The 13,565-nt window shown below is 42.5% G+C and overlaps 1 protein-coding gene across 9 annotated transcripts in view; it reads left to right on the forward strand.

Annotated features, from left to right (window-relative positions):
• Positions 1–13,565, forward strand: part of RALGPS1 (Ral GEF with PH domain and SH3 binding motif 1) — a 259,983-nt gene that overhangs the window by 33,876 nt on the left and 212,542 nt on the right. For all 9 annotated transcript variants that reach the window (XM_064490524.1, XM_064490523.1, XM_064490526.1 and 6 more), the window contains 2 exons: positions 1,766–1,887; positions 5,058–5,165. In XM_064490524.1, the coding sequence (XP_064346594.1) occupies positions 1,831–1,887; positions 5,058–5,165 (165 nt within the window). In that variant the 5' untranslated portion in view covers positions 1,766–1,830. The remainder of the gene's footprint in view (positions 1–1,765; positions 1,888–5,057; positions 5,166–13,565) is intronic.

Here is a 13,565-nt window from a genome sequence, read left to right on the forward strand (position 1 = left end):
GTTGAGAGACTAGTACAATGAACTCCTGTCAATGAATGTCAATTGTTAACATTTTGCCGTATGTGCTTTATCTCTACTTCTGTGTATTTTACAGACACATTTGAAAGAATGTGGCAAACTCACTTTGCCTCTAAAAAGTCACGTGCATCTTAAGGATAAGGACCTTTTTCTGCTTAACCTCCACACTGTTATCACCCCGAAGAAAATTAATAGTAATTCAGTATCATTTAATATCCATGTTCATCTTTTCCAGTTGACCCCCAAATGTAGTTTATAGATCAGATTAGTTCTTTTCAGTGTTTTTGGGAGGAAGGTCAGAGGGTCAGTGGCTCTTTCAGGGGAGATGGTTGAGGAGGAAGATATTGGAGCAGTTTTGGAGATGGGCAGGGACAGAGCCTGGTTGTTTTGACCTTCCTTTTTGGGTCTTTGACTTGTTCCACGGCACACTGCTCTGTGATGGGCCTGTGGCTGGGGGCTCCGGGAGGGTTACAGACAGAGTCCAGATCAGCCTGACATTTTCTTCCTTTCGATCTGCCTCTAGGCCATCTTCCCAGAGACCTTTGGGTTGGACCTCGCTTTCCAGGATTGATTTTCTTATGGGCACCACAGATTCAGCACGTTCTAAGTCAAAATCATCGTCTTTCCCACGAATCTGCCACACTATCTCTGCTTCTTTTCTTGATGAAGGGCGTGGCATCCTCTGGTACCTAAAGCCAGAAGCCATTCATCGTCAGCTGCTTCTTACTCAACCCCTCACCCCATCAGTTCCTGTTGAGTTTCTGTCCTTAGCATCTCTCAGTCTGTATCCTTCTCTGTGATGTCACTGCTGCCACCTTAGCTCAGAGGACCCTTGTCCCTTGCCTGACAGTTGTAGTTGGCTTCCAGATGGTACCTCTGTCTTCTCCTTTCCTTCCCCCGTTACATCCTGATTGCTTTCCTGATGAAAAGCTGGTGGTGGCTACAGTGCTCTGATGTCCAGTGATGTGGTAAATGCCCTACTAGGGGTATGTACACATTGGCATGAGAGCAACTGGTTCTAGTTTGGTCCAGGTGCAATAACCAGGGGAAATGACATTTAAGCAGGGTCTTGAGTGATGATGGTTTGGTGGGATGGCACGAGAGTTACCTAACTCTCTGCCTCAGATTTCCCATGTGAAGCATGAGTGTAATGTTGGAACCTGCCCGAGGACTGTTGTGAGGGTTAGATGAGTTCGTGTGTGTAGGGTGCATGACATGTGGCGGGAACTCTGGGTGTCTTAGCTGGTATCCCTGTTATTATTGAGGAAACGATCTGGGCACAGGGAAGCACTGTAGGGTCAGTTTGTTTTCTTCACCTGCCTCATTTTAAAAAAAAAGATCACAAGATCACAAACTCTAGCACCTGCAAGGGCCAGGCATGGACCCAAGCAGCTGCGGGGTCTGAAGGCGCTTGCTCCAGTACAAGGCTCAGCCACTGCTCAGCGCAGCTGATGGTCATCATGCAAGGGGGGGGGGCCCAGTCCTGCCAGGAGAGTCAGAAATCCAGAATTCTGTATGAAACCTCCCAGTTTTTAAATGCTGGTGATTAGTTTAAAACATACCAAATCCTGTTTGAGCCCAACAGACTACATCTGTGAGCCATATTTAGCCTGAAGGCCACCAGCTTTGTAACTTTTCTTTGAAGGTCTTCTCTGGGGTCACCTGCTCGAGTCTCGCACGACTCTCTCCCAGGGTGGGACTAAGTTGGTTTTGAAGGCTGGTGTTTATGAGCTCCTTTGCCTTGCAGGACTTCTCCAGACAGGTTATGTCACCGACAGAGGCTGCCCTGAAGCTCCCTGTGGCCCGGAGACTATGTACAAGAGGAATGGTCTGATGGCTAGCGTGTTGGTCACCTCCGCCACTCCACAGGTACAGAGACTGCAGAACTGGGCCGCGGGGTGGGGCGGGGCTTGGCTCCTCTAGCTGCCCCAGGCCCCGCTGGGTCGTGGCCCACGGGCCTGCAGGGCTCCATGAATACCACCATTCTTAACCCTCCCGAGGCCCCGGCGGCAGGCGTGAGATCTGGGAGGCAGTCAGCCCTGAGGATCAGCGTGTTTTCTGAAGTCGTCCTCTTCAAAGAAAAACAAATACCTGCCCAGTCCAGTCGTACCAAGTGCCACATTCCATCCTGGTGGCACGAAGGGATCAGGCCTTTCCCAAGAGAAGCCGCAGCCGATTATAAATAAGTCACACGTTCCAGAATGAAGTCAGACAGAAGTGATGCCAGCTGGCCCCGTGCTCCTGTTTACCTTGCCCAGTAGGAAATGGCTATAAGGACTGGTGGTCGGAGAGTGGCCTGGGCTCAGGCTCCTGCCCTGGGGGTTTGGGAGTTTGCTTTCCAGGTTCTGTAATGGAGCAGAGGCAGGCAGGAGGGGTGGGTGTCACCCGAGGCCCAGAGAAACCATCATGTCAGATGCGTAGCGCTTGGATCCTGTGACATACTGGCAAGGGGAGTGCTCAGTGTTCCGAGCTCACGAGGCCCTCACGGTTGAGCTGGGCTTTTGAAATGACCCTGGGCAGTCAGCTCGAATTCACAGAACCAATTCATTGCTTGAAACTCTTTTAAAAAATTCCTTAGTTTGATCTCTGGTTCTGAAAGCAGACTTGTGGGTACCTTTAAAATTCCCTGATGGCGCCAATACAGGTTTAAATAAAGTCACTGCATCATCACCACTGCCACCACCACCACCACTGCATGTATTTGGGGCAACTTTTGATTAAATAAGGCCCCTTGTATGAGTTGTGTGTTTGGGGCAGGTGCAATGGGGTGTTACAGGAAAGTTATAAAACCTGAAATTCCAGGAATGGACTCTGGTAACTAGAGGAGTCAGACTTCTATTTCCATGTATAATTTACACTCCATCTAGAGCAGAACTTTCTTTTCTGGTCTCTCTCTATGAATATTGTATATACACGTGTGTGTGCATACACATACGTGTATGCTGTATGTATGTCCAGAAGTGTATGTATACAAATACACGTGTATGTGTCTCCAGAACACGGTGAGTACTCAATAAATATTTGCTGAATGAACAGATGAATGAATATCTGTCTAGTTGAAGTGCTCAGTAAATTTTGGTGACCGAATGACATGTTTACACAGATACACACCCATGACTTAGTGCTGACTGTATACCGGGCACTTTTTTGGTACATTCTACAGGCGTGATCTCACTGAATCCTCACCGTAACCCTGTCGAGCACGTACATCGTTCCATCCCCAGTTTATAGATGAGGAAACTAAGGCAGGGAGCAGTGGATGAACTGGCTTCAGATCACACAGCTGGTCAGCGGTGGGTGGGGATTCGCAGCCAGGCCTCTGGGGCTCTGGAGCCGGTGGTCCAACCATGATGACACTGTGCTCCCTGGAAGAAAGTCAGCCCCGTCACCTGGTCCTGGCTGCTCCGTGGAAGAGGAACGTGGACGTGCAGTGATTTTTTCGGAGACCGTCTGCTCAGGGTCTGTGTGCACGACTGAGGGGTAGAACAGATGGCCAATTCCAGAGGCACTCAGGGTTAGCCTTTATTACTTTTTGAGAGTTTAACACGGATTCTCCTCAGGGGAGGACATCCCATTGCCCATGGAACTTTTAAAATAGTCATGCCTGAGCCCACCCAGGTGCCTTGAATCAGCATCTCCCAGGGAGGGGATCCTGCCACAGTTGTGTTGTGAGCTTTGTTTTATATAAGCTGTGCCCCAGCCCTGGGGAGCAGGTTCTAATAGCGCCATTTTATAGCTGGAGCTGAGACCCAGCGAAATGAAGAGGTCAGACAGCAGCAGGCGTGGAGCTGGCATTCTAACTCGGCCTGGCTGACTTCAGAGCTTCTTAAGATCATCTTAGAGTTTTTGGTACAGTAGATTCATTTGTAAAGCCTTTAAATGACACAGGCCTATTGAAATCTACAGGTTTAAGTTTCCGCCCTCCTTTTAACCTCACATTTTCAGTTGTTGACTATTGGTTTCCCTCCCTGGCCTAAACACACTCCAGTTTCCAGTAAGATTGCAAAGTTTTTCCAGATATAGCCGTTTTGGAAAGAGTGAAATAAAGAGGAATTAATAAAAGCATATTCTCTAAATCCTAGTCCAAGATGTTGAGGTTAATGGAAACCACAAAATCCCTCTTCATGGGTTGAGACGAATAAAACCATTTATGAACAGGGCACAGGTTTTGGGTGGTAAGCTCAATTGGTTCCCCAAAGTAGAATTTGATGAAATTAAGTAAAATTGAAGAGAAGGTATGTTCAACATTCTGGGATCCCCACAGTGTTGGGTTTCATGAAGCCAGCCACATTCGGGGAGTTTTAGCTTGTTCTTTTACGGGAGACCCTTCCGGTACATGCAGGGCTCACGGTGTTGTTCTTAACAAGGGGCTCAACTAAATATAACTTTCACACCGTCTCCAAAGCCAGTCGGTTACCTCTCACCTCATCAGCCAACAGGTTTTGAATTTTAAGTGGCCCTTACATGAAATAAGCCTTGAGAGCCAGTTTAACATTTTGTATAATAATTTCCTGCCATGACTTCAAGTAGAAAAAAAAAGAGGTGAAACCAGGTAATGTTTGAAAGACATAACAAAACAGATGATCTCTTCAGGCTTCCTAAGATGTGAAGACCGGTTCTCTCTGAAGAAAGATTGGGGGCCATATCTATTCATTGCACCTCCGCACAGCCAGCCGGAAGCAGCTGGGGTGCGATGACTGAGGTTCTGGGGTAAGATAGATACAAAACTTAAGTTCACATTCTGGCTTTTCCGTTTCCCAGCTGAGATGCCCTGGGGAAGTAGCATGGCCTCTATTTCCTTATCTGGAGAAGGGGTATAATAAGAGTGTATACGCCGGGAGTTGTTATGAGAGTTAAATAAGATTATGAGTGTGAAGTGCTTAAAGCAGTGCCTGGAATAGAGGAAAGCACTAGACAACAGAAGCTTTTACCATTCGTTGTACGGTTCTGTCAGCGTCCTCGGTTCTGAGGCTTGGGAGTCGGGGATCCTGAGTCGGCCAGACTGCTCAGGTGGCCCCATCTCTCCCTGTCCTCCGCAGGGCAGCAGCAGCTCAGACTCTCTGGAGGGCCAGAGCTGCGACTATGCCAGCAAGAGCTATGATGCCGTTGTCTTCGATGTCCTGAAAGTGACTCCCGAGGAGTTTGCTGTAAGTAACAGGCCTGATGGGGGTGGCCGGGCACCGCAGTGGGCTGCTGGAGGGGGCCGCCGCTCAGGGTTGTTTGCTCAGATTGGACACAGCCCATATACCCAACAGCAGGGGGTTGCTGAATAAAATAGTCTCTGTGAAGTACCATGTCACATTAAAAAAGGATGCTGTCTATCTGGAAATTTAACCACCTGGGAAGGCGTACACAGTATGTGTGAATAATACGTGAAAGGAACAGGTTACAACGCAAGTTACAGAGAATAATGCCATTTTTAAAAAGCATGTACAACACATACTGTTTATATTTACATAAGAAAAGGGCTAGATTTTCTGTTTGCATATTCATAAATGTCTGGGTATCTATGTAGCCCAACATACTACTTACTGTAGTTTCTGGTTATAGGATTCTAGGTAATTGGAATTTAATTTTTCTTCTTTTTGTTTATTTATCATTTTTATATTTTTACAATGACTGTTTTGTATGATGATAGACAATATTATTTGGATGAATTTTGTTTTGTTTTTTATTTTTTTTTTAATGGAGGTACTGGGGACTGAACTCAAGACTCCATGCATGCTAAGCATGCACTCTACCACTGAGCTATACCCACCCCCTTGAATGAATTTTGTAATTACACATTTAAAAAAATTGTTTTTGTTTCAACCAGTGTGTTGCTGCTGGTCTCACTCTGTGGTTCTTTCTGATGGAGAAGCAGACTTGGCTCCTCACTTCACCATGAGCTAGTTTTTTCCTTTTACACTTTGAGGGTAGGGGGAGGATGCTGGTTCTGTCTGGGGCGACCTCGAGCCTGATTGCAAGCGCTGTCGCAGGGCTGTGCTTCTCTGCAGAACCAGGGAAGTGTTTCCCGCCATGCCCACTTCTTCCCAGTCCCTTTGCTTTAATAGGTTTCGCGCCCTCCAGGATGCTGGGGAGCTAGGTGGGCCCCATCCCTGGCTCTACCATCACCGGCTCCCACATTTACTTTGGGCCAGACCATTCTGAGCCTGGCACATGCATCACCCCCCTCAGTGTGTCTGAGGGGTCTGAAAACCTGTGTAAAACTCTCCAGGGGCTCCCTCATACCAGAATGAGTATGCATTCCAGTGCCCTCTGTGGTCTGGCCAGGCCTCCTCTCCTGCTCCATCTCCTTGCTTTTCAGCTACACGTTGGCTGACTCTTTGTTCCCCAGACCACTCGATGTCCCGCTGCCACAGCACCCTGTGCTCATTCTTCCTTCAGCCCTGATGACTCTTTCCCACGTCTCCCAGTCTCTGTTCAAAAGTTGGTCCTTGAAGAGGAATTTCACAGAGATGCTAAAGTAGCATCTCTCCATTACTTTCTCGTCTGTGACCCTGCTCTGTTGCCTTCACATCTCGTTACCACCCAGCATTACGTTCTATGATAGTGTTTTGTATGGTCTGTCTCCTCCACTAGAGTACAGACTCTCTCAGGACAGAAACTTTATTTGACTTGTTCACTGCTCTTTCCCCATTGCCCAGAATAGTGCCTAGCTCATAGTAGGTGCTCAGTAAATACATGGTGACTGAAAGAATTCAGTCCTCAGAACAACCCGATGAGACAGATTATCAGCTCCCAGTTTTCTAGTAAAGAAACTAAGGGTCTAAGAGAGAAACTTTTTTAACATGGATTATATAGCCAGATGTGGGCAGAGCCAGGTCTGAAACCTTCATGTCCTGATTATTCACCTAATGCTGGATGGTAATAACAAGGATAGCTCCCGCTTTTGAACACCTGCTTTGTCTGGCTCTTGTACTAAATGTTTTACATGCAATAATCTAACTTAGTTTTTACCATAGCCTCACAAATTAGGTATATTTATTATTCCCAGTATACTGATGAGCAAGCCTATGCATAGAGAGGGCAGTCACCTCTTTACACAGACAGTTAAGTGGCATTCTCTGTCTCGTCTTCTAAACCAGGGCTTCTGATGTTCTAGAAGCAGAAATATAATCTGAGCCATGTATGCAGTTAAAAATTTTTTTAAAAAAGAGGTGATATTATTTTTAAAATATTCTTTATTTAGTATAGCATATCTTAGGTAAAATATTGTCATTTTATCCTATAAGCAACATAAAATTACTGAGATACTTTACATTATTTTTTCAAACTAAATCAAACAAAATCTGTAAAACTCAATATGTATTCTAAACTTAAAGTGCTGAGAACATTTCAAATGCTCAGTAGCCACATGTGGACAGTGGCCACCATATTGGCCAGTGAAGGGCTAGTCTGTACTCTTAGGCACAAAGCTGTAGTGCCTCTCCTTTAGAAGTCCCCATGGACCTTGCTGGCTGATGTCTTAGCCTCTATATTCTATTTGTTTTTGTTTGCTTGTGTATTTCTGAGTCATGTTTTTAGCTTCATGAAAGGAACAAAGCAATTATGAGGTTTAAAAACTCCCTTTACAGTGGTTCCCCATGTAGAAAGGCAGCGAGTTAGGCTGCGCCTAGAACAGCATTGTCCAGCAGGACTCTTAGCTGGAACTCTGGGCCTGGTGTTCTAATTCTCAGCCCTAGAGGTTGCTCAGCCTGCCCCAGGCCAGTTTTCTGGGGCTGGGAAGACCATAGGGAAGGATGATGAGTGCCCTCAGGGTGCAGTGCTAAGACTTTGGCTGCCCTTACCAGAGCCAATGTGTCTTCAGCTTAGATGTGAAGCCAGGTCCCCTGGAGTCTTTGGTCTTTGGGGAAGCATTGGTGTTGCCAGGTGTTGGAATGGAACCAGACCACCTGGTGTTTTAGTTTCCTGTCTAATAATATGAAAGAAAAAAAAGTCAGACACAGGAGTCCATTAAAAAAATCATATGAGTGATTCTGAGAAGGTGGCAATGGCAGCAGCATAGTTCTTTTTCCTTTCTGAATCCCCACATAGGAGCATCCAGAACAACTAGGTAGCAAACCCTGAAGGCCATGAACAATATTTATAATAAAGTTAAGTGACAGGTTATCCCTATCAAAATATAAATGGCTGGATACACCACACCAGTATCAACAAGACCTGTGGAGTATCAGATCCAATATAAGAGAAAGCAGAAGTAAGTAGTGGGGCATTGACAGACTAGAGAATAGGAGAACCACAAAATTTCCAACAGGAATTCACTGGAAAGTTCGGCAGGTCAATGTGAGAATAGCAACTGAAATTGACAGGAATTTTGACCACTCAAATAATGGATGGGTGGAAGAGATCTATGGGCCAGCCCCTGTGAGCTCTTGAGACCAACTCACCAGGGTTTACTTCCCAAAGAGGAATTTAGTATGGGTGAGGACTAAAAATGAACAGGATACAGAAAGTTATGGTTAAGGAAAAAGGAGGTCTAAGTAAAAGTGTGTGTGTGTGTGTGTGTGTGTGTGTGTGTGAGAAATCTCAAGAAGGAACAGCATGTTGTTGAACACGACATGAAAGTAACCAAAAGAAGAGTTATATGAAATTAGAAAAGCTTGCCCTGAACCATGTTTCCCCTGTAAAAAAGTTCAGGAAAACTAATTTTACATAAATAAGCAACAGAAAATTATCGATGTCAAATCTTCCAAAGTTATTATAAGAAGAAAAGAGTAAGGAGAGGATTCTGTAGATAGTGAAAGCACGCCTGAAAGACATGCCACAGAACAGATAAAAACTGTAACTTTCTATTTTAAAATAAGCTAAGAGCTATTAAGATCACACTGTAAGACATGAACAACCTAAATCGGAAATAGAAAAATCTCAGAAATGAGGTGGCAGAATTAGGAAAGCATTGAAAATAAAAAGCTATTTTGGAAATGAAAGTTGAATTGGAAGGAATACAAGAATAGAAAAACATAACAGAAAATGCCTTAAGGGAGGAAAAAATTTAAGATCAAAATAAATGAAGAAAGAGATAATAAGACTTTGAAAAAAGGTGACAAATATTGATGATAGGCAAAGAAAATCCAACATACAGATAACAGAAATCCCTGAAAGAGGAGAATAAAAAGGCAAGGGGACTGGACAAATACTTAAACTATAATTTAGGAAGATTTTCACAAAGTGAAAACATGATTCAAAACTATATATTGAAAGAACATACCATGAGGCAACCCAGAATGGTCAATACCAAGACATATTCTTGGTAAACTACCAGATATTAAAGGAGAAGGTAAAATCCTTTGGGCATCTAGGCAAAAACAGCAAATGACTTACAAGAGAAAAAAATTAGGTTATCATCAATCTTTTTGAAAGACACACTTTTTGCTGAAAGAAAGTAGAGTAACATAATCAAATAAGAAAAGAAACAAAAATGTAGCCAAAGTTTTTATATCCAGCAAAACTAACTTACAAGTATAATGGACACAAATGAACTATTATGAACATGCAGGGCCTCAGAGAATATTATTCCTGTGAGCCCTTCCTGAGAAATCTACTAGAGAACAAGCTTCAGACAATGAAAATGATTATAGAAGCATCACTGTAAAGATTGATGGAGAGCAGTAAACATTCAGTTACTGCAGAATTAAGACTAAATGAATATTAAAGAGGAGACTATAGCAAGTAATGGCTATATGCCAATATAATGGATATAATATGACTTTCAGAGTATAAACTATAAAAAAAATGGAGAATGGAGAGAATATATGCAAAATTTTGATACCTTTTCTCAGTAATTATATTGATGGTGATAGCATTTGTATCGTTATTCTGAGACTATTGTGAGTATAATGTAGGATAAAGTAAATGAATAATTATTGGGTACTGTAATCCTCTCTATCCTGTTGTCTTTGGGACCAGGATTTTCGATGTGGAAGAAAGGAGATACAGATGAGGTTAGTTAGAACAAAAGTGTCCTGCATTTGAATAGGAAATATTGGTATGAATTTCAGATTGTGATCTTGAAATATCATTTATCCCTAAAAGAAACCAGGGCTTCCCAGAGAACTGGTTGATTCCAAGTCTGGGACAGGAAATGTTCAACATAAGCCTAGTACATCTTTCCAGTACCAGTGAGGAAGCTATCAAGGACTACTAGAGTCATGTAGAAAGGACTCCAGAGACAGCTAGAGGAAGCTCCCACCACCCAATGATGGGACAGTTTGAGCTTCTAAAGGATAATAGTTGCAGTTGATTGAAACCCATCAAACAGTAGGTCATCACTGGATGATGATAAGGAACCAATTTATTGTCCTAAAAACTGAAAAATATAAGGAAAGAATCCAGTATTTGTCCTGCTTTTCACTTTTGAACTGAACTGGATAACCAAATTGTGGATGAGGCAAAATGTCTCTCTATTAAATTATTTCAGTTAATAAATGGAAAAGAAATGCTAAAATTGGAATATCAGCATTTTATAACCCCAGTGAATTAATAGATCTAAGCATTGAGCATAAATAGCCACAACATCACAAAAAGAAAGACATTATGTGCCTCCTGATGAAACAACACAACCCCAGCTCCCAGTCCTGCCAGAGGGATTGAACCTGTGTCTCATCAGGTCTCTGGGTCCAGCTGCCAATCTGCAGGAAATACAAGGACAGAGGAACATGCTGACCTGCACTGTGAGTAGGAACTTTGTAGATCAAATGGCCATGATTTTTTTTTTTCATTTAAGCTTTTTTTTTTTTTTTTAACATTTTTTAGGCCATGATTTTTTAGCATATACATTATAAGAAAAATAAAGAGGTGGAGAGATTACCTATAGATTAAAAGAAACTTAAAATATATACATCAGATTTTTAAAAAGCAGGCAAGGTGATACAGTGATGCCTTCATATACACAACTTGGGTGATAAAATTATAAAGAAATTTGAGGAAAGTCAAGATAGTGGTTACTTTTGATGGGAGGGAGGGACTTTTGTGATTGGGACAAGGCACGTGGAGGAACTCTGAGGGTGACTTTTTTTTCTTAATTGTGGTAAACTGTGTGTAACCATTTTAAGTGTACAGTTTAGTAGTTGTTAAGTACAGTCACGTTATTGTGCAACATTATTAGTGTCCCGAGCTGTTTTCATCTTGCAGACCCAGAACTAGGTAGCTGTTAAACAACTCCCTGTCCCCCAGTCTCCACCATTTACTTTCTGTCTCTATGAATTTGATGACTCTAGGTATCTCATATAAGTGGAACCATACCATGTTTGCCTTTTTTGTAACTGGCTTATTTCACTTAGCATAATATCCTTGAAGTTCATTTATGTTATAGCACATGTCAGAAATTCCTTTCTTTTTAAGGTCGAACAATACTCCATTGTGTGTATACATCACATTTTTTGGATCCATTCAGCATTGATTGCGGTGGCTGTTCCTTAACCTGGGTAGTGGTTACAAGGTGTTCAGCTTATAAAATGTCATCAAGCCATGCATTTGTTTAATGTGCTTTTCTGTAAATGTGTGTCATTTTACCATAAAAAGGGTTAAATCATTTCAGAGGTCTTTATTTTTTTAGTAGGGGTGCTTTATAGTTAGATCTCCATCCCTTTCCACAGTAACTGAAAGCAGAGCAAAAAGCAGTGCTGGGACTTGTCTGTGTCATCAATAGATCAGGGACATCCTTCCAGGTCAATATGTACAGATTTTTTAAAATTTATTTTTAACTTTTTGATATGTACGGATTAAATTCTCTATTTTTGATAGCTGCATAATATTACAGAGTCTGGATGTACCATAATTTTTTTCAGCAAGTTCCCTTTGTGATGCCCTTTTGATTATTTCCAGATTTTTACTACTGCGAATAATTGTTCAGTAAACATCTATATTCATATCTGTATCTAAATGTAGGTCTACACATATATCTCTTCTTATGTATAGTGCTTTCCTTTCTGTAGGTATTGGACTGCTGTGTCAACAGTATGCTCATTACACTTTTTAGGAGATAGTATCTAAATGCAGTGCCTGATCCTGGGTGAAGAAAAAATTGCAATAAAAATAGCATTGGGATACTTAGCAAATTTGAATGTGAACTTGATAATGCTATTATACAAATGATAAATTTCCTGAATGTAATAATTTTATTTTTAATCACTATGTAAGAGGACCATCTTGTTCTTGGGAAATAAAATCCTGAAGGATTTAATGGTGAAGAGTCATAATACCTGCATTTTACTCTCAAAATGGTTCAGAAAAAATGTGTGTGTGTATGTGTATATATGTATACATATATACACACATAAAAATAAAGGAAATGAGCAAATGTTAACAATTAGTGAAGCTAGGTGAAAGGTTATAGAGTTTATTCTGTTATTCTTGCAATTTTTTATAAGTTTGACATTAAAAAAATAAATGAAATGTTCAAAACTTTTTTATGGGTTACTGCCAGATTACTTTCCAAAAAGAACAGAGCAGTTCCCAGTCCCATTAGTCATGATGGCACTGTTGGACAACACGTGGTGTCTTCCCGTTGAATTTGCATTTCTTTGACTATGATTCTAAAGTTGCCAGACCCAGTGGCTCTGGGGGTAGAAGTGGGATTATATCTTTGGAGCTGATTACTTTTAATTCTGTGAGCCTTTTTAGTCATGCATTTGGACGCATTAGATCCAAATGCAATTTAAAGACATCTTCTATTACAACACATACCACTGATTTGCCAACAGCTTTTTTTGTTTATTTGGACCCTGGGAGAGCCCTGTACTAAGATTGTGACTGGGAAGAGAGGATTTAGTCAGGCACTGTTAGAGAGGAAAAGCGCTACATTCAACATACGCAAAAAACATTTTGTTTTCTTCTTGGCTAATTTGCTGTCATTTATCCACATAAAACCACCTTGTTCTTTTTCTTGGGGCCACATTGTGACATACTTCACTAGGTCTCTCCATTCTGCAGGCTTCATCTCTACAGAAACGCCCTGTAATGTGTGGAGATTGGCTTTTCTTCAAAAAGCCTGGATGTTTAGGGGGCCTTGGACCAGGAGGAAGGAGATGGGAGAAAGGGTTAGGATTAAGGAAGGCATAGCCAGATGACTAACTTAATTGGACGTCCTGTATTAAGGCTTTATTTCCGAAAATAAGGAGAAACTATTAAGAGACTTGTTCACGAGCGTCCCCGTCGCAGGCATGTGCTCCCACTGCGGCAGGTTTGCCTCTCAGAAACAAGAGAGCCCATTGTGTGCTTCTGTCGAGGCTGTACCACACTCCTAGGAAATGCCCTTTCTCCCCAGGAAGCCAGAGCATCTCCCCGAGGGAGGGGCCGGGTCTCCTGAGGCTGGGAGCCAGCTGTGAAAAGGGACAGGACCTGACCTTGCCCTTCAAACCGCCACCCCTACCTACCCAAACCCTTCCTTTTGGTAAAACTGCCTGTCTTGGAGTGCTCCAGCTTCCGGGAAGGACCACTCATAGCAACCTTGTCCACATGCGTTTGGCTTTGTAGTAAAATAACATGAAATTTATTATCTGATGGTTTTATGTATGTATTGATGTATTCTTGCTCTGGACACTGCA

The sequence above is a fragment of the Camelus dromedarius genome, chromosome 10 (assembly GCF_036321535.1).
Source record: "Camelus dromedarius isolate mCamDro1 chromosome 10, mCamDro1.pat, whole genome shotgun sequence".
In the NCBI taxonomy this organism is placed as follows: Eukaryota; Metazoa; Chordata; class Mammalia; order Artiodactyla; family Camelidae; genus Camelus; species Camelus dromedarius.